This window comes from Electrona antarctica (assembly GCF_951216825.1).
Source record: "Electrona antarctica genome assembly, chromosome: 7".
Taxonomy (NCBI): domain Eukaryota; kingdom Metazoa; phylum Chordata; class Actinopteri; order Myctophiformes; family Myctophidae; genus Electrona; species Electrona antarctica.
In genome coordinates, this window is record NC_136812.1 from 43,526,874 (window position 1) to 43,551,184 (window position 24,311).

Below are 24,311 nucleotides of genomic sequence, written 5' to 3' on the forward strand. Positions count from 1 at the left end.
GATGGCATTTGGAGCGATCGCCTTTGAAGCTGCGGCTTGTTTTTTCTTTGTCCTAGCGGCATCGTATAGGAATATCACCATAGCAACGGTAAAAAAATAGACTGAAATAATGTTCTTGTCCATATGCCTTCAAAACAATCGAACCGAGTCTGCTGGTGGGGTTGGGGGAATTATATATCTGTAACTGCGACAAAATAACAATTCCCAGCAAGCTCAGACAGCCGCTCTCCACAAAGGCTTTCCGTAGAATTGGACACACTGAGCAGAAAGGCAGAATTAGGGAGCATAGCAAAGATTCCGTGCCAGGAAATAGGCCTAGATGTGGCAAAGTTAGCAGACGCTGCGTGCATGGAATACATTAATGCAACATTTCACTCATATCTTATCTGGTGTGCTTTATCTGAATGCTTTGTCTGTTCATGATGAGTCATTGGTCAGGAAACATGACCTGGCATTGAATCAAAGCCAGAATGTGAGCTTTTCGGGTTTTTGTTTTCAACAGATGATTTTCAGAGCCATGCATTTTTTAATTATTTAAGCAATATGGTCTATAAAAACTGGCTGCCATATGGATTTCACATGACTGCAATCATTTTTGTTTGGACAGTGTCTTTGACATTTCATAGAAAGTCACAGGCGTGTACAGGTTCTAATGCTTTGGACTCTGGTGGTGGCTATCTCTGTAAAGGTTACACAAAGAACATTCTGTGGTATGAAAGCCATTTCCAAGTCTTTCAGTGGCAGAACTTGAACGAGTATTAACACGCCCAACACAGAGAGCTTTGGTTCTCTTAACATTCCCGCAAAACCAGGCTATTGTTTTCGTCTCAAAGCTTGAAATGTTTGAAGTACTTGAGATTTCTCAAGGGCAACGGGGAAGGGCACCCTTAAAAGTCCTCCTTTTCTAACATGCAAAGGGAAAAGAAAAGATACCTGAAGTCTTCAGCGGGAGGGTAAATGGAGTGAAATAGACAATTAAGGCCTTCTGAAATGTCATTACTGGAAATAAAAGCCCAAGGCTTAATTTGAGCTGGATTCCTGCCGGAAACGATACAGCCTCATCTCTGTGCTGAACCACCACCTATTTGCTATGGCTTGCTCGTGTGGCAATGGAGATAATTTCTATTCATATAACCTTCCAGAGTGGGCCAACCTGATGTTTTCCCTCTGGGTGAAACTGGGAACTTCATACCTGTAGTTTGCAGGGTTCTCACTGGTCGGGAGTAGCTGATTTTAAGAGAAGCTTGAAGCCGAATACATTGATTTGATTGATTTGTACTCGCCTAATATGTACGAGCTGTGCTAGGTTTTTCTACAAGAGAGCCACAGATGAACACAGTCAGGCAAAGTATAGCTAAAGCCAAACGTCATGCTTGCCTTTGAATTGTTTCAATTAGGACTGCACAATTAATCTGAAGTAATTAAATCACGATTTTATGTTTCACAATTATGTAGTCATTAAACTTGGCAGTTAAGTCAAGCGTCTTTTTTTTGGCCAGCTGAACCTGCCCTCGTATTCACTATTGCTAAAAGGTCTGTTACACGAAACAGAAATCCACCATGGGCTCACAAGGTGTACAATAAAATCAGGTTGTTGCATACCAGTTTTGACCAAATAGGGCCTATACTGTATGTAACATATTTCTAACAATCACATCATCAATCATTTTGATTAATAATAATACTAGTGATTACAATATGAATCAAACTGGATTTATTATTTTAGCTATGAATGTGCATTGCACAAACGTATCCTCCTACTGTCTATACAGCCTGATCTGTACTGAAAAGCGTAGCATCATCAAATGCTGTGTTTTCTACATCTAGACCCATATCGTCTCTGTCGGGTGGAACCTTGTATGTCCAAAACTGTTACTACAGGATTCAAAAACGACAAAAGTAGCAGACCGACGAGCTCGAAACACGTTGCTTCGGGCCGTGTTTCAATTAGCTTGTGGAATTGCTACCTGTGATGCTTGTGTGTGACGCTCTGTTGTACGATCAGGTTACAACTACAAGTAGGGCATTCATTTACACACGCATTTAGAAGGTTAAAGATGAGAGGATGTGATTCTCCTTGCGTCTCATCCTATGCATTTAAAAGGTTAAAATGTGGAGATAAGAGGTTTCTGCCTGACGGCAACGATATGCATAGGGTTTATTCCATTTAGGCCTGACGTAAAAAAAAAAAAAAAAAAAGTCTTCTGAAAGAATATATATTCAAAGATTTGTGCCGCATTTTCACGATTTTTCAAAAATAGCAGACCTACAAGTTCATAGCGCGCCACTCGGTGGCGCGCTATGAGCTTGTAGATCTGCTATTTTTCAATAGCTAAAGTATAACATAATGCTTAGTTAAAACACCAAAAGGGGTTCCCGCCCAAAATGGGTTATTCTATGAAAGCATGATGCATAGTTGTAGAGCGGTGGTTCCCAAACTTTTTACACCCAAAAGATATATTTTCGTCGCCCTGTGACCCAAGCGTGCAAAAATACATTATGATGCCCTATTTAAAACCAGTAAAAAATAGCCAGTTAACTTGTAGATGGTTTTGTTTTCATTTGTGAAAATGTATGGACATTTGTTGTATTCTTTTGTATTTTTGAATGAAGGAAACTTTAGTGGCCAATCAAAATTAGTCCGTGGCCCAGACATGGGACCATTCAGAGTTCCAGACCATATGTCTGGGAACACTGTTATAGAGTATTCCTGCCATCCTCCAATGTTCCCTGACCTTCATTTACCATTTAAGCCATGGTAAACCCTGGCCATAGCACAACTGTTTATGGAAAGCAATCTTGTAATTGTTTGACAAATTCAGTGCTTATTAAGTAGCAAGTGTGCACTGTGCCCAGCTTCCATTTTCATTTCTCATTGGATACACAAAACTAAATTAAAACTGTTATGGCCAAAGGGGTGGATTTTCTCTTTGCGGGTTGTGTAAACAGTCTTTCCTGCATCTCTGCCTGAGTCCTGATGTGACGTCACCCTGGCGGTTTAGTCTGGCTTCCCAGGGAGTCGCACCAGCATGGGCTCTGTGGACGGAGGCTCCATCATGCTGCCGCAACTCTTTCATCGCCAGCCAGCCTGGGCTGATAAGGAGATAAGAGGACAATGGCTTGTGAGGAGCAAGCAGTGGTATAAGGTGTACCGTAGCCCCTGGGTCTCGTCCCTGCCGAACGCTTCAAAACCCTCATTAGGATTTTCAGCACAAGGAAAGGGGGATTTGCTGGATTATTGCGTTGTCACAGCTGGCTCCAGGTCGGTATGCCATACAGGATCTTGGACGAGCTCCGACACGGTGGCAGTGTTGATTTCGTCGACTAAGCTTCTTCACTGACGAAAACTAAATAAAAACTGAGCTGTGCTGACTAAGACTAGGACGAAATATACTGACAATTTCGTCAAACTAAAATGTCAGGGAGGGACTAGTGGAAAAGACGTCCAGTAGAACGAAGAGACAAGTCATTTTATGCTTGGTTGCAGCTGAAAATATCAGATGTACTGTAGAAGTCAAGCTCACGACACGTTGCGAGCTTTCTGTGTAAAATCAGCCATTGTGACGCCATCAAGGCCTACCAAAATAAATTGTACTCGACTAAATCAACTGTAGATTTAGTCGACTAAAACTTTTCAGATGACTAAAAATGACTAAAACTAAATGGAATTTTATAACAAAGATTGACTAAAACCAAACCAGTAAGACGCCCTGAGGGCGAGAAGCGACCTCGCCCTAAATTAAATGTCAGAACAGGTCTGCTCCATATATGGGGATCTAAGGATGGCAGCGGGGGCAGTGTCTTGAGTTTACAGGGTTTGATGAGGTCTGCCCATATATGGAGCGTGTCTTGAGTGTACAGGGTTTGATGAGGTCAGATCAACATATGGAATGTCAGAACAGGTCAGCTCAGGTAGGGCCGGGCCTTAATCTTTGGGCCTGTGGCTCTTTGGCGTGTCTTGAGTCTACAGGGTTTGATGAGGTCAGATCGACATATGGAGACGGCCATGACGGCGTGACGGACTGACAACCATATATGGAGACGTGACGGACAGACGGACGGACTGACAGTCATGTTTTTCAGGTTTTATCTGCGACCTACCGTCGCAATCAAAAGTAGCTGTCAAAATCAACACTACACGGTGGAGCCAATGCTGCCGCCATCCCCTTCCCCTCCACCCAAACAAACATTCTTCACGCATGCCCCTCCCTCCTCCTGGTGGCTGAGGTAGCAGTCGGAGAATGTGAGATTAACCCTAAATGGAGGAAGAATGGTTATTAGCTTAGTGCCCTTGCCTGGGGTTTTTATCGTCTTTAGTGCCCCATGTCAGGTGTCTGTGGGTTTGGGCTGCTGCGTCAGCATTGCTCCTAATGGTTATTTATGTCGGAGATAACCTTGGGAAGCATCATTAGTTTGCTGTTTGCTGTCACCGTCCATAACTCATCGTGAGATCTCGGGCCATCACGCCTATTTGGCAGTCCAGACGACTGGAGACAATGCCTCGTTTCAGCTCTTGCCGCACTCTCAATTTGTCATTTTGTAGCAGAGGCATGGCAAACAGTAATTTATGAATCTATTTATCCACGCTGTCTTCATAACTTCCCAGACCCCTCTTTTCTTTCACCCCCTTTATGAACATGAAGCAAAAAGGCATTCCTTTGGGGAGCTGTGGCTAGTTGTTTAATTAGGCCTTAAGTCATGAGACCAGCAGACATCACAAACTAAACAAGGAGAGCTGTGTTCCTAGACATGTAGCCCAGCGCTTTACATACGTAGTCCTTAATTGGGTTTCAAAACTTGTCTAGGGGAGAGGAGCGGTTCAGTGTGACAGAACTTCCTGCATTTGCGTGGAACCCTCCATCTTTTCCCATCATTCCCTGCACTGATCTCGGCGGATAATGGGAATTCGCACCGGTCCCACGGGACCCCAGTCACCCCACACTGGGTGGGAAGTAGGTGCTGCACGAGTCGCCAGAGATTAGTCATCTACCCACATCTCCCGATCTGCCTTGTTCCTCGCTCTCTCATGCTTTGTCTCGTTTTGTTCTCGCAGAGGGAGAATTATGCGGGTCTCTAACAAGTACATCCCAAGGAATCTACAAAACATGCTCCGATAGCCACCGAGTCTTGCTCTGTGAATACCAAAGAGAAGGAAAACAGATATGACTTATCAATCTCACGTGCAGCAGCCTATGACCAAACAACGATTATTCATGGAGCATTTATTGTTTTGCGTTTTTCTGTTGGTTGCCTCTAATCTGGCCATGGTAGACGTGACTGGCGGTATGTGGGCATTCCATGCGTATAAAGGATCTGCGATTTCCCAGAGAGATAGGTCTCTATTTTAAATGCCTCATTTTGTGACGCCTCTCTGCATGTTAGCTGCCCTCTGGGGCTGTGCAGACGTTGTTTTAACTTGGGGGCGTGCTGGTAGCTGACCGGATAGTGAATCGAACCACGTAATCACAATATCCCCATGCCGGTTCTTGCTGGAGGCCTAGCGTTGCATGACTTTCCCCTTTTCTGGCCCGAGTTTCCCGTCTCTCTCTTCGCTATACTGTCTGAGCAAACAAATAAAATACATCGTTTAATGTGAGTCCTCTGCATAATGATTTTCAAGCTCCATGCGTTTATATTGGGCCAAAGCCCACGAGCTTGGCATCGTAATGGAAATAACAATGTGTCTATCAAAGTTCTTTTGTTTGGACTCACAGGGGCCAGTGTAGGACTGCAGACACTAGACGTCACTGACACACTAGACTAGATGAAGTGCTGTCGGGACGAGGATAATGTTTTTGATTATCCAATGTAGATGTATAGCATTTCAAACAGGAACCACAGTGTACACCTCAGGCCAGACAAATGATACAGCTCATTGGAGGTCAAAGTGCAAATGTAAAGAGGCTTCCTGTCTGCTACCGTTAATATTGTGGAATTTTAAGGTGATTAGGATCTACAATACGAGGCTCACACAGGAAGCAGCAGTCTCTTCATGTGACTCGTATACAGGCTCAACTTTGGTCTCCTCCATTAGAAAAGAACATTCAAGTGTTACTTTGAACCTTGCTTACACCTCCCGCTAAATCAATAACTAGTCATTGTTGGATTGGTTCAGCTGTTAACCATACATGTATTTATCATGTTGCTCAATGAGCTACATTCATTTTTCAAATAATGCAAGTCATTTCAGTCCCTCTGCGCCCCCTCCTATTTGTGCGGCAGCACCAGAAAGTGAGGGATAAATGTTTTGATTGAAGCGGTCTTATGTGAACCGCTATTTATGTCATCAACTCGCCACCTTGAATTTTCCATTCCATATCGGTGGAAAATGCGCACGCCGCAAACAGCAACAATGTGCAGGTGTTCAAGGGGGTATGTAATCATAGCTTTTGATTGTGAACATGCTGTTGAAAGGCATGTGCACCGAGGCAGAGAAATGCACAGTTACGGGTTTCAAACTAAAGCATGCAATGAAAACTGATTGCCGAACACGTTGATACAGTGGAACCGCTCGCGTAATGGCCACATTTCCCTTAAGAGATCTTAGCAATATTTCCAAATGCTCGTCATTTCACAGATTTCTCCCAATTTCACCCTTAAGAGCAGGCTGTGAGATATTCCTTCTTACCCCGAGTGAAATCCTCTTTGTCCCCTCGCTTTCAGGCCTGATTTAGAGCCGCCATAAATCCTAAAGAGGCTCCTGTAAACCAGGGGCGGTGAACGTACGACCATAAATATAAAGGATTTAGGACCACAGCCTTATGAAGGCACTCTGAGTGCCCACTCATGGAGCCGGATTCACAGCCTCATATTTTCCCTTTTGGCTCAGAGGTCTCGGTAGTATCATACTTGTAGTCTATTCATAAGTCCCTTGAGTGCCAGCAGCCAACTATAACTATAACACTGAATCCGCTGTTTAGTTGGGTCGTCCCGTTTGCTGAGTTATCGCGGCTCATCACTTCCAAGCCCAGGAGTCATTATCGGCTGATTTATTTCCCAAACATAGCTCACGTCAGAGCTGGCCCTAGTTGTGACAGCGGATCAGTATGACCTCACCCTCTGTGAGTCAGAAGTTTGACCTCTGGAGTCATTATGACCCCAGAGTGCTTCCGTGTGTCAAGGGGCTCAGTCCTCAGTTCTCCAGGCAACCCTCTCAAGTAAATGATGGGCTCAACAAACACTAAAGACCCTGTGCTGTGGTCCTGCCTCGTGAAAGCACGTTTACCAATCGATATCAAAGGAAATAAGTCATTTTGAATCAATCTCCTTTTAGTATGTCAGTCAGGGGTCTTTTATGATATTGACGTGTCACAGCTGGAGCACATAATCCCCCCCCCCCCCCTCTCTCTCTCTCTCTCACACACACACACACACACACACACACACACACACACACACACACACACGCACGCACACACATTTAAGTAGCCAACAAGCAATAATTAAGCCCAAAATCCTGGCATCTGATAAACCCTTCATTAAGAACTTCAGAGCGCCACTTTCTGTGACGATGTGAAGGATGGAAACGGATGAGAGGGAGTGTAAATGGTAGGGAGGCAGGCTGAATCCATGGACTTGAAAAGAGACTGATCCACATCTGAGACTGTCCTCGTCAAAAAGACCTGTTGCCAGGCCAGTCCTAACAGTCCAGTCCAGTAAAAAGAGAAAAACTAATTTGTGCGAGACAGTGGGGCAACAGGACTATTTTCAGCCTTGGAGATGTAATGAATCGCCAATAAAGCCTTGATGAATTGCAACAGGCGCAAAATTGAATTTTAGCTAAAGCCAGCTCACATCTAATGCCAATGTTGTGAGGCAGGAGGCCTGGGATGGCAGATGGAGCTTGTTCTGTAATACAGGGGAAAAAAGAAAAAGTGGAAAATTATTAGTCCTTTGAGTAACAAGGGGGAAACAGTGTCTTGTTATCAGTGGTGGACTGTAAAGTAACTCAGTACATGCACTGGAGTACTGTACTTAACTCTTTTTGTCCCAAGTCCGTATATATAAGTACGTCGATGCTAGGTGGCGTCATATCCCAAGTCGGTGTATATATGTACCCCAACGTATACGCCGTCTATATAATTGTTGATGCCTTTAACATTGGTCCGGTTCCTATAGCAACGCCCCACCGTTCCAACTATGAGATTGCAAATATATTCACAGTGCAAAGCAGTTGAAAGGAGGATTTTCAAACCGCCATAAGTTGGATTCTTGGATCGCTGTCCTTGGTGGATTTTCTGCCATCCACATTTCGGGATTTAATTTGTGCCTTTGTACTTTGCGCTGCCGCCATGTAAACGCTTCTGACGAGAGGTGAAGAGTGTGTGCGTGTTCCAATGATACTAGAGTGTGTGTAGCGAGAGTGTGTGGGGGGCGGGCAAGCTCTGACTTTATAAAGTGAACGCGTATGCTGGCCCCTGGAACTGGGGTTCATGCTAACAGCTAGCGAGATAGAGTTAAAGGATTGTGAGGTTTTTAGGTTTTAGGTTTAGGTTTTTTTCTGAGCTCAATTGCACCCAAAAAAACAGCAAATCCCATATATGACAATTGATTTTGCCAGCAGATGTCACTGTTTTCACTGTTTTGCCTGTTTTCATTGCAGCTCAAAAGCCCTCACAGACACAGAGAAAATACCAGACCACAGAAAATCCAATGAATGTTCAAAGTTCAGGTTTTCTGGGTGTAATTGAGGTCATAAAACCTAAAAGAAAAACGAAAAATGAAAATAATCTATAATCCATAATATGTAAAAATGTTAATGACATTTGTTTTTATTTCTTTTGCATTCAGACAGCCATGAATGAGTAGAACGCTCCCCAAAAAATTGAGTCTCTGTGACACATGTAGGGGCCGCAATCTGCATTCCTAGAAGCTTTGTCATTGGTCGATTTGCCTGTCTACTTCCTGATTGGTTAGTCATTGCGACCGGGGGGGTGGGGGTGTCAGACTATCACTCTGAATAAAACAGCGTTGTGTCACACAACGAATTGGCCTAACCCAGCAGCGTGTTCTGGTGGATCTGTGGTCTGGTCTGAATAAGAAGCACATAAAGAATTCAGCCGGAGCAGCAGGGGTAGTGTCATCGGGGCATGACTACCCGGTTGGTCAGGGAATTAAAATGCCAGGTGGGGGTCAGTGGAAGCACTCGCTGAATAATGTGACACAAATGCATACACATGAGAGGGCCTCCCGACTGCCCTGGTGCAGGAAAGAGGAAACTGCTGTGGTCTGGTCTAGCCGAGGAAGTGCACGTTGGGGGTGGGGGGTGGAAGCGAGCAGAAGGTCCCCTCTCATTTGCGTGTGCGCCGACACTGTTGACCCACGGGTGGAATGTGTCCCTTATTGAATCGTGCTGCATAAAATGCTCCATTGGGCCAGAGCGGGAAGTCTGGCCTCTCCCCAATGTCTCCAACTCAATTTTTTTTATCGTTTACAATGGGGAGAGGAAACGATGTGGAGCTCAGGAAGGGTCGGGAGCAAATACGAGGAAAATCCAATCTTAAAGGTCTTTTGCAACAAATGCGCCTTGCAAGCCTCACCCACATCCTTATTGCAATGATTAAACTCTGGATGACTTGATAACGTGTGAAGCGTGTCACTGATAAGGCTGAGTAATGGGCTCCGAAGAGCCTGTTGTCACAAAGGCCCACGACAGCTTCAAGCGGCCAGTATGGCATTCTTCTTGCAGAATCACTCACGGAATCAGTTTAATATGCATCGATCAAACCTGTATTGCACAAAAGAACAGCCACTTAAAATGCATTTCTTTATTTTATTCTATTTATTTTTCCCATGATTTTGTAACCCTTATTTCACCTGGTGAAAATTGCCTAAACTGTAATCCTGGGCGCTACTCTCCCTCTGCCATGAGGAGTGAGTTTTTTACCTGACGGGGGGGAGTTTCCCCGGTAGGACGTAGTGTGTGGAAGGAATACGTTTCCCCTCCATCAGGCTGACCAGGGGGAGACAGTATAAAGACTTTTTGTGAGGGTACCTACCCCTAAGGGACACAGGAAGAACATGCAAACTCCACACAGAAAGGCCCTTTCGCCAACCCCGCCTCAGGTATGGGCACTGATGATGCGGAGGAGAGAACGGTGGGGGACACTGTGGGCACACAAGCTCCAGAATGTATATTGAATCTGCAATACAAATAATGTCAGAATGACCTTTTTTGTGATTTTGCCAGATGCAAAGCACCACTACTAACCTCTGTAAAGACGACTCTAAACACAACCTAGTCATGATTGCCTGCCTGTTAGCAACCTTACTAGTGACCTAGTCATGATTGGCTGCCTCCTAAGCCAATGGGAGTCTGAACGGCATAAAACCCATACTCTAAACGCCGCAACGCGGAGCGAGTGGCAACAGCAGCTAATGTTATGAGCTAACTGGAGCTACAGGAAAGCCATGACAAAACACAGTGAGTGAACCAACAGAAGATCATCGGAAACTAACGAAACAGAGTTTGTCTGTATGTGTCTCAAGTAAACCAATCACAGCTCATGCTATACCTATGTCATCACAAAACACAACTGTGAATGTTGGATTGTGGTCGAAAATATAATGTTTACAGTTAAAAAAGCAAAACTCGTAGTCGTAAGTACAGCAACATTTAGCCAAAGGAGAAATACACATTCACCACACCAACCTGTGTAGTATATGTATAGATTTTTTTTGAGTGGTGCAACCACTCCAAGGAACAGCAATGTCCGTGTTAACCCACCTATGTGACTATGTGACTATGAGTACCAGTAGGGGCAAAAGTGGCGCTGTTGTGCCAGAGAGAGAGAGAGATAGTGCTGCACTGTTGCCTGCTAATGAGAGAGAGAGAGAGAGAGAGAGAGGAGGGGGGGGCAGGGGGGGAGGGGAGTTGCACCACTCAGTTCACACGGGTGTGATTTTTTTCTTTTTTAAGAAATCAAGTGAATTTGCCCCACCATTATAATTCAGTTTGCAACACGCCTGCAGCCTGTGCCTGTCACTCTCCATAATTTGGTGTATACTAGATCAGACTCAACCGGTATGTATTTCTCTAGGGCCGTGGGACGAGCTCAGAATTTACTGTGTGATGGTCATCATAGTCATTACATTTACATGTAGATGTCCTTGCTTTTTTTGTGACCTGAAAAAGACCCACCCCCCCCCCCCCCCCCCAACTCCTCCTGCCTGGCCCCAGGGCTATCCGATATTAGACGGCAAGATGACATTGTGTGCTCGTGTGAGTGCAGTCAGCCGACATGTGCAGATGATGTGAAGTCAATAATGCATTATAAAAAAGGGGGAATTATGTCCTTGATGAGCCCCATAGAGCTTAATTAGGCCTAAAGGTTGATTTACATACAAGTGTACATGAAATCCGATAATGGCACATGTTTTCCCAATGGTGCCGTGTAGTTTCGTCGGTGCTTGATTCTCTCCTGTATCGAATCCATCATAAAGAAAGAGAAGGGGGAAAAAAAGAGATACACTCAGACCTGCTGCCATGTGCATTCTGCACATACGGCATTGTTTTACCCCTTTTCTTTTTATGTATCTAGTGCAGTGCCCATTCAGGGTGTGGCCGCTGTCCAGAACACATGCCCGTTCAGAGCGGCGGGCCAGTTCTGGAGAACTGCTCATCCTATATATGGACTTCATACTCAGTTCCACGGGTCCACAGCAATACAGTGTGAAGTAGATGGGATGAACAACTGGTGAGATATGCGTGCCCTTCCGGACTGGGCCTCTTCTAGCCCCTTTTGACCTGAGATCAGATTCTAAAAATGTCTTCTACAATCCTGACAGTTTTCTGAAAAAGCTATGTTTCGTCGTCGTTCTTCGATTTAAAAAAAATAGCAGACCTACAAGCTCGTAGCGCGCCACTCGGTGGCGTGCTATGAGCTTGTAGATCTGCTATTTTTCAATAGCTAAAGCATAACATAATGCTAACACCAAAAGGGGTTCCCGCCCAAAATGGGCTAGAGAACTGCTCATCCGATCGACACTGCACTCCCGCGGGTCTTCAGCAGGACACCTACCTAGTGTGAAGTCGATCGGATGAGTGATTCTTGAAATATGTGAAGGACACACATATCATACAGACAGACAGACAAGAGGTTCCTGGAATTTGTAGATAGATTTTTTTTTTTTTTGTTAGCTGACCACACAAGGTAAAACTAACGAATTCCGTGCTACTACTGGATGACTTTGTCAGCCAAAGTATGCAAATAATGTGCAAAGACAGGGAGCATGCGCTCTCGTCCCCATGTGGCCTTTGTGTGTGTGTGTTGGCCTACTAGTGCAAGTCAGAGAACAGGGAGGGTTACTATAGGTGGGGTAAAAATCTAAAGTCTCTGACTGTAAACATTACCGTTGAAAGAGTCCCACCGGAGTATCAAAGGGGAAAACAACAGGGGGTGCTTTTTTATATTGAGAGATAAATGACGTGATATGTTTCAGAGTCATGTACCTATATCAAAGATGCTCCTGATAGCCCCCCCACTGTTGCTATGGAGGGAGCAGAGATGTAAATGAACTGGAGCGTATTGGATGGTTGAGAATACAAATGAGGCTGGGTTCCTTGTGCTCCGGCTGCTCTCTGCTCTCTCTCTCTCTCTCTCTCTCTCTCTCTCTCTCTCTCTCTCTCTCTCTCTCTCTCTCTCTCTCTCTCTCATGTCTTTATCTCTATCTTGTGTGCTCTCCTCTCTCTCTTTCTTTCTCTTTCTCTCCCCTATCTTTTGCTTGTCTCTCTCTCTCCCTCTCCATGTCTGGATACATTCAGCCTGGTACCTGACTGTTGGAGCAGTGTTCCACCAATTACCAATGTTTTGTCAAAAAGTCCAAAATGTTCTAATCAAATTGAAATTCTTAAATTTGATTAATGCTTTTTTCCCCCTTTTTAGAACATTTAACTTAAGTAGTGAGCAGGCTGCTACTTATTACCTGACAGGGGGGAGTTCCCCCTTTAGGACTTAGTGTGTGGAAGGAACACGTTATTCCAACCAGTTCGTTTCCCCTCCATCAGACCAGGATGAGACAAACTCCACAGTCCACACAGAAAGGCCCTTTCGCCGACCCCACCTATAGGGCGCTGATGATGCGGAAGAGAGAACAAATATTATTATTATTTGAGATAATCGCAATTATTTTTCCATAATCGTCATAATCGTTTGCATGTTGAAAATTGCTCAAACAACAAATATAATATAAAATGCTCATGCAAATATACAACGCGCCATTTTGTGGTGCGTTGTAAGCCTGTAGATATAGAGCTATTTCCGCTATTCTTGTTTTTTTTTTAGTATAACATTATTAAATATGTCAGTAATTTCTTTATATTTCTAATTACGAAATCTAAAAGGCTACCAGAAATTAAATTTGTATTTATGAGTTCACAATTAAATCATTAATCGCAATTATTTGTGTGACAATTAATCGGCAACTTATATGTGTAATCGTGACGGGATGAGAAGATCATGAGGAAAACATCATTTTTTATCGCATTATTTGTGATAAAGACATGAGTTCAGATGTTGATGTGTCAGTGTTTCCTGTGCCATGCCAGTCATAGCTTTAACATCTGTTTTCAAACCATTTAATATGCCACAGATGTTATAGGCAAAATTACAGAGTAGAAGAACCTCTGTATGTAAGTGCCATGGGTAAGTCTCAATGTTTGCCAAAACAACCCCTTTCACATTTTCAACACAGCGAGGGGAAAAACAGACGAGTCGTGAGGTAAACGCAATGTTGAAGAATTCAAAAGGATGTAATATCGGTCAAGCCAGTAGTATAATTCTTTTTATACAATGGTTACACAGAGTCAGCAGTCTACCTCGTGTCCCGCTGTTCCACTGGCTCATTCAGCTCAGAAAAATATGCACCATTTTCCCTCTGTTCCTTCCCTGTGTGGACCTGACTTCTTAAGAATACATGCTGTTGTAAAGGATATCTGTGGATTATGGAATCAGCACTGTGGGAAGAGACTTGACTTAAAGGTTTCTTTTGCTCCGTGGACTTCCGTTGCTTATGCTCGCGGAGGCGAGGTCCGGGGGGAGTGGGTGGTGGCCGTGGCGGAACCTGGGGGATTCACACTGTGCCTTCCTGTGGCTCTGGGCTAATACCAGGGGCCACACTCTCCTTTTACCCCCAAAATCCACCCAGCAAGCCACCTTGTCCCGGGGAAGAGGACTGAGGAAATAACAGCGTGTCGAGGCAAGAAGACGCTAGCTCATTTACAAGCAGCTGGGTTAGTCCACGTCGGGGAACAATGGGAGAATCAAAGGGCCGTGCTAACAGTAGACGACAAGCATCAGGATCGTCCCCGTCACACTCCTCATTGGCCCTCGACAGAAAAAATTATCTGGTTTCACATCAAAATAATCCGGCGGGCTCTTTTGTCGTCGGGCCACAATGGCAGTGGTGTGAGCGGCTGAATGGGCCTTTTGATACGCCTCTGCTGTGCCCCCAAGTCTTCCTCCACAAGCCCCGGGTTCTCCAGTTACACAGGGTCCTTTTCAATATAACAACTATTTACTGTACGGGGTGGGGGAAAAAGAAATGTGGAATATTTTGCATTATCAGTGTCTTTACTTATTACTGCGGTTTGCTTGTCAGAATTTTGCTATCGACAGAGACTGACTGAGATCTGGGGCTCCATTTTCGTCACCGCTAAACCCCTTATCCCTAAACTTCTTTGCCTTTTTTTTTTACTATTTTTAATAGTTCAACTAGCCAATCTACATTGACACATTGTGAGCTTGTAGACTGGCCATTTTAACTATTCAAAACTGTTTTGCAAAATAGTAAAAAAAAAGGCAAAGAAGTTTAGGGATAAGGAGTTTAGCGGTGACGAAAATGGAGCCCCAGCCTGGTCTCTCAGCCCCACATTCCATATTGACCCGTTAAGACAGATTCTGCACGCGGCCCTTTGGTTATGTTCCATGTATGTTTGGTGATGGTTATGTACAGGACTGTGAAGTCAAAGAGGCTTCTTCCATGGCTGAAAGAGACACTAATGGCTCCCCATTTGTGTGAAATAGGAAGACATTTTGTTCATTACCTCCGCTTCAGTGACACTCATATCGTGGCAGATGGTCACTTTCCAATTGATTTGGCTCGACGGAGGGAAAAATGAATTAAAACATTATAGCACCAGAGAGACTTCACCGAATAGGTCCCCCCCTTATGTATTAACGGTGTCTCTGTTCCTATAAGCCGACGGATTGGCTCAATGTCATCCGAAAGGTTAAACATAATGCTAAATGCCACCATGGGAAGCTTTAAGCGGAGGGCGCTCCATTGGTGCAATGAAGTCTTGTAACGCACAGAAACAGGTGTCTCGTACCAATCAGAATCAATTAGCGGCATGTTTGGGCATAACAACAACCGCACACAATCATCGGCGTGGTTAAGGTTGACTGATGCTAAAATCAAGAGGAGCGAGTATACAGCAGCCATTCTACCCCCCCCTAAACACCACCTTGAACCCCGTTGGCTGCATTCTAATTTCCATTCGATCGGAGCACAAAAGGTATATATATATATAGTCACTATAGTGTTTTTTTTACTAGGGCTTACAAGTTAATTATAGTCGGAGTAGGGCCCCCGCTGAATGCTCGCCATTGTGCCGTGACATAGGCGCCTGATCACTCCGTGGGTTCAACACAGCCAGAGGAGAGGAATTGAAAAGCTACTGTGGCGGTGGAGTGCTGTGGGGGGTAGTGGACTGACCAGAATGGAGTGCTGTGGGGGGTAGTGGACTGACCAGAATGCCTGATAAGGCTGAGTGTCAACAAGGCCATGATAGGGATCTGACCAATTATGCTACTGCTGCTGCTGCTGCTACTGCTGCTACTGCTGCGGCTGCTGCTGCTGCTGCTGCTGCTGGTGCCCGGTTGCCATGGCCACCGGATTGAGCATTCCACATAATATGTTATTGACCATCCCTTGATCCTCTGCACCGTGTCATCTAATTAGTGTGACGGGTGCATCTTTTTAGACCCCCCCCCCCTTCCGTTCTCGTTTGATAGGCGTCCCTCGTCTTCTCAGCGGTAGTTTTATTTTGCCTGTGTTTGTGATTGTCGGTACACGTCGCAGGGAGAGACGTAGGGGAAGATCACACGGCTTGAGAGGCTGTCTGGAATGTGCTAGCAGTTACGAGAAGAGAGGGGATGTGTTAGGTTTGCATCAGCATGTGCGCACGTGCGTGTGTTTTCTCGAATTAATTCCAGGGAAAATTGTCAGTGAAGGTCATGTGTGTCTAAGGTTTGTGTGTGTGTGTGTGTGTGTGTGTGTGTGTGTGTGTGTGTGTGTGTGTGTGTGTGTGTGTGTGTGTGTGTGTGTGTGTGTGTGTGTGTGTGTGTGTGTGTGTGTGTGTGTGTGTGTGTGTGTGTGTGTGTGTGTGTGTGTGTGTGTGTGTGTGTGTGTGTGTGTGTGTGTGTGTGTGTGTCAAAACCTGTTTGTCCATTTTGTTGCCAAGCAGTCGTGGCACAAAGCTCAGAGGTAGAAAAGGGGGGGGGGGGAAAGGTCTCTGAAACACAATACAGCAACAAGTGCTCTTAGTGACTCTAATGAGCTGTCTGCATTCTCCTGGATCACATCTCTAGTTCCCAACCTGGGGCCCGGGGCCTATTGGTGGGCCGGGAGGATATTGCTAGTGGGCCACCAAATAATTGGAAAAACACTAAGATTTTAATGATAATATAAAAAGGTCATGGTATTTTATTTTTTATTTTTTTTGTGATACCAACCAATAAGTAGTAATATCTTACAGTATACTATGTTAGTTCCATTGATCCAATCCAGTCGATTGATTGATCAAAATATACATGCTCTGAAAATGCACACGATATCTGTTGCCATATTATGTGTTCAGATGGGTGGGCCTCAGAGGGGCCGCCATGTTATATGTTCAGATGGGTGGGCCTCAGGGGCTGCCATGTTATGTTCAGATGGGTGGGCCTCAGAGGGGCTGCCATGTTATGTGTTCAGATGGGTGGGCCTCAGAGGGGCCGCCATGTTATATGTTCAGATGGGTGGGCCTCAGAGGGGCCGCCATGTTATGTGTTCAGATGGGTGGGCCTCAGAGGGGCTGCCATGTGTGTGCAGATGGGTGGGCCACGGAGGGGCTGCCATGTGTGTTCAGATGGGTGGGCCTCAGAGGGGCTGCCATGTGTGTTCAGTGAGTGGGCCACAAAGGGGCTGCCATGTGTGTTCAGATGGGTGGGCCTCAGAGGGGCTGCCATGTGTGTTCAGATGGGTGGGCCTCAGAGGGGCTGTCATGTGTGTTCAGATGGGTGGGCCTCAGAGGGGCTGCCATTTTATGTGTTCAGATGGGTGGGCCTCGGAGGGGCTGCCATGTTATGTTCAGATTGGTGGGCCTCAGAGGGGCTGCCATGTTATGTTCAGATGGGTGGGCCACGGAGGGGCTGCCATGTGTGTTCAGATGGGTGGGCCTCAGAGGGGCTGCCGTGTTATGTTCAGATGGGTGGGCCATGGAGGGGCTGCCATGTTATGTGTTCAGATGGGTGGGCCTCAGAGGGGCTGCCATGTGTGTTCAGATGGGTGGGCCTCAGAGGGGCTGCCATGTTATGTGTTCAGATGGGTGGGCCTCAGAGGGACTGGCATGTGTGTTCAGATGGGTGGGCCTCAGAGGGGCTGGCATGTGTGTTCAGATGGGTGGGCCTCAGAGGGGCTGCCATGTTATGTGTTCAGATGGGTGGGCCACGGAGGGGCCCCAATGCAGAAAAGGTTGAGAATTTAAGTACTGTCCTAGATTGAGTTTCAGTGCACCCTTCAGGACAAAGGAAAAACAAACGAAAATGACAAATAACAAAAAAGACAATAAGTAGACCAACATTCAAACAAACCACACTGTAGAGGCCTTGATGTGCTTTACAATATGTGCAGTCCGTTGAGATATGCAAAGTAAATAATATGCGCTGCGTGTCACTTGAATTATTATTCTAATAGCTCCATGACCAAAATAATGATTACGTTTCTGGCTCATTTGAATAATTCCATTATTTTGTGAAGTGAGACAGTAAGCATTGAATTTTGTTTATGTTAGATTTGCCAATATCATATTATTCTGTTGTAATTGCAGTGCATTGTTGTGCCAGAGCGTGATCGATGTCATTGTGAGCTGCCTCCTCCTTTATGAATAAAAAGAGAGAAATAGGTCTTATTAAAAAAAAGGGGGGCGCAGCTGCGCAGAAGCTCTCCGTTGTCCAACATGCTTTGCAGAGCACTGTAAATTAGCCCATACATCTGTTCTTTCTTCCTTCCTTGACCAGCGAACGTCTCTACTGAGCGCTCATAATGGCTATATAGGATCGGGCAAATGACCACATCTATTTGGTCATTGCAGCTGGAGACATCTGCTGTGAAACGCAGTAATTGGAATAGTGTAGAGAATATAGCCTAAATACATTTGAATTGACTTGAACTGCACGGATCAAATGACTGATGGAATAATCCATTAATCAATCCAATAGAGAAATTAATTAGATTAGACATTTTTGTAATCGAATGTTATCGTTATGTAAAATATGTCTAGTGCTTGCCTTTGTTCCATATTCCAAAAGGAAAGGGTATGTTTTTGACTGCTGCCGTGCTGGGTTTACATTTGAGGCATCTTTCCACATTACCATATTTTAACACATTCTGGGTGGGAACTCCTTTTGTTGTACTTTAGCTGTTGAAAAATAGCAGATCTACAAGCTCATAGCGCGGCACTCGGTGCCGCGCTATGAACTTGTAGGTCTGCTATTTTTTTAAATTTGTGAAAATGTGGCCCAAATGTTTGAATATATTCTTTCAGAGCGAACGTTTTAAACTCAAATCTTTGCTTCTGGGAGGTCCCTGGAACTACATATTTTCAGATGGGGTCGGCAGCCAAATACATATATTTTTGGGGCTCCTTGACATGGATTAGATGAATTGAATCGTATTTGTTGCATTAACCGTAGACCATACCGTAATCATTATTTCTCATTATTTAACCACATGAACCCTAGCAGCCCTATATTCTGGGGGCGAACATTCCATGAAAATAGCAGATCTATAAGCTCACAAGGCGATGTGAGCAGGTAGATGGTGAGCTTGTTAGAGCTTGTAGATTAGGCTATTTACAGTGAAGAAATTTGGCATTAAGGTAAAAAAAGGAACAGACCTAGTATCGAGCCCTGGGGGCGCCCTGATCAACTAAGTATATGGTTTAACCCATTTTGACCTGGGAACGTTTCTACAAATGTCTTCTAAATCCTGATTGTTTTCTTGAAAAAGCTATGTCAGTTGTTCTCAAACACTTTCATGTCACTTTTCACGATTCTTCAAAAATAGCAGACCTACAAGCTCGTAGCGCGCCACTCGGTGGCGCGCTACGAGCTTGTAGATCTGCTATTTTTCAATAGCTAAAGCATAACATAATGCTAACGCCAAAAGGGGTTCCCACCCAAAATGGGTTAAGTGGTCAACTGTAGAGATGGCAACAGCAAATCAGATTCACTTTGCTGGACTGTCTGCTACCGCCCCCCGCTCGCGTATCGATTTGCCAGTCACTGCATCCCCACCCCACCCCACCCGCTCTGCATCCAGGGCCAGAAAGTAGTTCAGCCTGCGGCCTGATCAATTCAGAGAGGCTTTTGGACAATGTTTGCGAACATTCTTCCGACTCTATGATGTAGTACAGTACAAGCCCAGCTGGTGAATAGATTAGTGCTGACTGGGAACTGGAAGGACAGCACTTTTTGTGTTTGACTTCCAAGAAAGCCGAACAAGAAAATGCATGGTCATTATAGCGCCTGTCATCAGCGCAGCGGAAAGAGTTGCATGAGTTTTCCTTATCTTGTTGCCTAGTGCATATACCCCCCCCCCCCCCCCCCCCCCCCCTCTTCAGCCTCTGTTTCTCTACTTAAGCGGACTGACTGCATCCTTTTCTAAATCGCGAAACCAGAAGGCGTTTTGTGAAAGCCGCTGCAGACGTGATCTAAGTGTTTTAACAGCGTTCTCGGGACACGGTGCATGGGTGGGTTTGGCCGCAGATTTTGGAGATCAAACTTGGGGAGGCCTTGTGCGTGGCCAAAAGAACCCAGATCACTTCCAGCCACAAAGTGGGCCAGTGCTGGCTAATGTATCCCACTCAGCCATACATGGCTGCCACAGAATTGGCCCATATGAAATCTATGTGACCTCTGTAGTGTAGGGAGACTAGTCGCTAGCATGCAGTCCTATCTCTGCTGCTGAAAGGGGGAGACTGTTAAAGCAATCAGCCTGCCCCGTTTGGTGAAATGTGTTGTGTTATTCTGAATGTGTTTGTCTTTTGGAATTAATATTTCACCCGTCATGTCAGCTGTAGAAAGGTTAACCCATTTTGAGCGGGAACCCCTTTTGGTGGTTACATACATAATGTTATAATTTAGCTATTGAAAAATAGCAGATCTACAAGTTCATAGCGCGCCACCGAGTGGCGCGCTATGAACTTGTAGGTCTGCTATTTTTGAAAAATTGTTAAAATGTGCCTCAAATCTTTCAGAAAATTGTCATGATTTAGAAAAAAAATATTTTTAATTTCGACGTCAGGCCTGAATGGGTTAAGTATGATGTGGTTGTTTAGTGGGTATAGGATAGGCAATACGAAGGGGGATAGGTAATGCACAATATAATCTAACGGTATTGGCCCGTGTTTGCTCAGACTCATTTGGCCCTTATAGCCTGTACTGTATGGACATGGTGTTTTACAGTGGTGTGCACTGCTATGGAATAAATGTGTTTTTTCTTGTCTTTACCTTGACGATGTGCTTTGCTTCAAAACATGTCCGCCTCTTGTTTACGATGAAAGACATTCAAAGCATTATTTGTGCATCACTTGTGATCATGCAGACTGAGTGTTTTTCTATGCTGGAGAGAAAGAGCCAAAGAAAGTATTAAAACCGAAAAAGCTTTTAAAATGCCTCTGATTCAGCGTACAGTACATGGCTTCAGTTCAAGGGATGACTTTTTATTTTTTTCTCTCTGTGAAATGGCCTGTGACAGAAAAGCAATAGACAAATGTCTCCATTATACTGGGACTCGTCTCAAGCTGCTGTACAAGTATAAAAATTGTAATATGGCAGTGATTGATGTATTACATAGGTTGGCTTACTTATTACATGGAGTGGTGGGTGACTTTTGATGGAGCTATGCTGCAATGCGTTGACATGAGCGCGAGATTGCTTGTCATGGGTCCCGTTTCTCACATGTAGCGTTTTCATTTTTTCTGTGCTTGTGTTTCTCCTGCCTCGCCATCTCTTCTCACACCTCCGATACATTGTGCATCACCTTAAGCGTCCTGATTTTTCTTTTTCTTTTTTCTTTTTACTGACACGAGAGAGAGAGAGAGAGAGAGAGAGAGAGAGAGAGAAAGCTGGGGGAAAAAACTAAAAACTTTGAAGTATTCCTGAATCCTATCATACATGAAAGCGTGTGCTTTTTCATGCCTGGCGGTCACATGAGAAAGTTTGTTGTCAAAAAGAGCAAGTAGAGAGAGAGAGAGAGAGAGAGAGAGAAAATAAAACCAGATCCTTCCCCTGTGAGTCTGTGCTCCCAAACAAATAAAGCCTCACAGACAGTAAGATAGGCCAGGACAGTTACCTTGTGCTGCAGAGATACAGCAGTTGTTTACCTTCAAGTCTGTCTTGGTTAATGCTGAGCAAATAAGCAGCAGCACCTAATTGGTGCACTAGCCGGGGAAAACTGCAACACAAACTGACATTTATCTTCCTTTGCGAAAATACCACCGTAGCATTTCCCGGCAAGGAGGCACAATACAGAATGCTAATTCCCTTCCAAGTGTAACACCGTATTTAATCAGACATTGGTAATTGTATTGGCTGGTGTTCATTGATGAAGTATCCGATAAGGTAAAATTACTTTAGCCTTTGCAGGGCCGATACGGCAGAGCGCCAGTCAATGGTTTACAAACAAAACAGACATCACATAAAGAATGTCACGCGTGACAAGAAAAGGTCCTGGGTAATTATATATATATCAAATCAGTTTTTCAGGTGCCAATCTCACTAACAAATTAGGCCATTTAGTTTTTTTTCAGACCAGCAGTCTGTGAACTCAGCTGTGCCTCATTAGGGGAACGAGAGTGTCTGTAAACACTGTGTGGACCTCCCCATCAACCAAGACATCACATGTACAGCCAACAACACTATCACTTAACCCATTCAGTTTTCTAAATCATGACAATTTTCTGAAAGATTTGAGGCACATTTTAACGATTTAAAAAAAATAGCAGACCTACAAGTTCATAGCGCGCCACTCGGTGGCGCGCTATGAGCTTGTAGATCTGCTATTTTTCAATAGCTAAATTATAACATAATGTTTAAAACACCAAAAGGGGTTCCCGCCCAAAATGGGTTAAACGTCCAGCAAGGTAACAAAGTTCTCTTGGACTGTGTAAATCCATAATGCAGAATTAAGGTGTGAAAAGTAAAAAAAAAAATGAACCACATAAAAACTATCTTCCATATATTCAGTGTGAGTTCAGTGTGAAAATAGGCTATATCTACAAGCTCACAACGCGCCGCAACATGAACACATTGTGAGCTCGTACACATCGGCTATTCTCGGCAAAGTGATTTGGTGTAGAGGGAAAGAAGGAACGGAACTAGTAGTGGTTAAAAGGATGCATGTTGGCCTGGGCCATGGCTCAGCGGTCCAGGCACCTTGGCTGGTAACCCAGTCTGGCAGTGTGCCACGGGTTCGACTCCCGATCCCGACGGCCTTTACTGCATGTCATCCCCCCATCTCTCTCCCCATTTCCTGTCAGCCTACTGTCTGTCCCTCCATAAAAGAATATAAAATAAAGGTGAAAGCCACAAAAAAAAACATAAAAAAAGGATGCATGTTTTCGAAGGGCCTCTCAAAGATCCTATAGTTTATAGGTGTCATTGTTTATTCAGTATTATTATATATCCACTGTGATATGCATTCATGAGGCCCAGAATTTCAAGCTGCCCCTGTTTTGTCACCGGTGGATGTGGATGTGGAGCCGCAGAAGTCATAAGTGAGCGACGCCTCTGGTGTATTGAAATTCCACCGAGGGGCAGCTCTGGTTATGATTAAGGTGCATATTTTTTGGCTTGACTCCACTCTATTATAATAAAGCTCTGACATGTAGCTCTGGGAAAGCTGTCCTGACAACAACACAAAAAAAAGTCCCTCGTTGGAATTGGAGAAAATGGAGCAAAACAGTTCACTTTGACCCTAAGCTCTGCTATTTGGCAGTGTTCACATTTATGGAACACAAAGCCACAATATTGATTTTTTTTTTCTTGAACCCTCCCCACCCGCATTTTTCTTCTTCCAGCCTCGCCAAACTTTTCAATAGCCTCCCTTCAATTGTCAGTGCTATGAAATGGATTAAATGCCACTCTTGTGTTGTACAGTCAGGCATACAGTGCCATTGATAGACTTTGGTGTGTGTGTGTGTGTGTGTGTGTGTGTGTGTGTGTGTGTGTGTGTGTGTGTGTGTGTGTGTGTGTGTGTGTGTGTGTGTGTGTGTGTGTGTGTGTGTGTGTGTGTGTGTGTGTGTGTGTGTGTGTGTGTGTGTGTGTGTGTGTGTGAGTGAGAAATACGTTTTGTATGAATGTGTTATTAGGACTGGCTCAGGTGGGCTCAGACAGCAGCGTCATAATGTAGGCTGTATGCTGCCGCAGACTCTACGGGTAAATGATTGATCCACATTCAGAACCAGTTTACTGGCATGTCGGTCCCGATACAGTACTAACATCATTGGCCCGCCAGTCCCGCTGACATATAAAATGTCTGCACGATATATCGATCCATCCCCCAAAAACCTAGGACAGCTCTACATTCAGGTCATTGGAAACGCATATTTCAACACATTTTACTTGAGCTGTTGTCAAGCCTGCTATTTATACTGTCATCATTTTCAGCTCAAAGTCAAAATTGTCAAATCCTGCCAGATTGTTGCTCAACGACGCAGTTACACATCTCCCTTATATTTCCAATTGTACTGATAAAAAATGCTCTCTCTCTCTCCCTCCTTCTCTGTCTCTATCTCTCCCTCTCTCTCTCTCTGTCCTCTATTTTCTTCTCCCCTAGGGTTTAGCCGGGCTGCTCTGCCATTCGGCCTCGTGCGAAGAGAGCTGTCCTGCGAGGGCTATCCGATAGACCTGCGATGTCCAGGAAGTGATGTCATAATGATCGAGAGCGCCAATTACGGCCGGACAGATGACAAGATCTGCGACGCTGACCCTTTCCAGATGGAGAACATCAACTGTTACCTGCCCGACGCCTTCAAGATCATGTCACAA

At 44.7% G+C, this 24,311-nt stretch overlaps 1 protein-coding gene across 1 annotated transcript in view; it reads left to right on the plus strand.

Moving 5' to 3' along the window:
- The window catches only part of adgrl2a (adhesion G protein-coupled receptor L2a), a 161,977-nt gene that overhangs the window by 57,914 nt on the left and 79,752 nt on the right, over positions 1-24,311 (plus strand). The window contains 1 exon segment of the mRNA XM_079506221.1: positions 24,100-24,311. This exon segment is cut by the window's right edge and continues 2 nt beyond it. Within this exon segment, the coding sequence (XP_079362347.1) occupies positions 24,100-24,311 (212 nt within the window).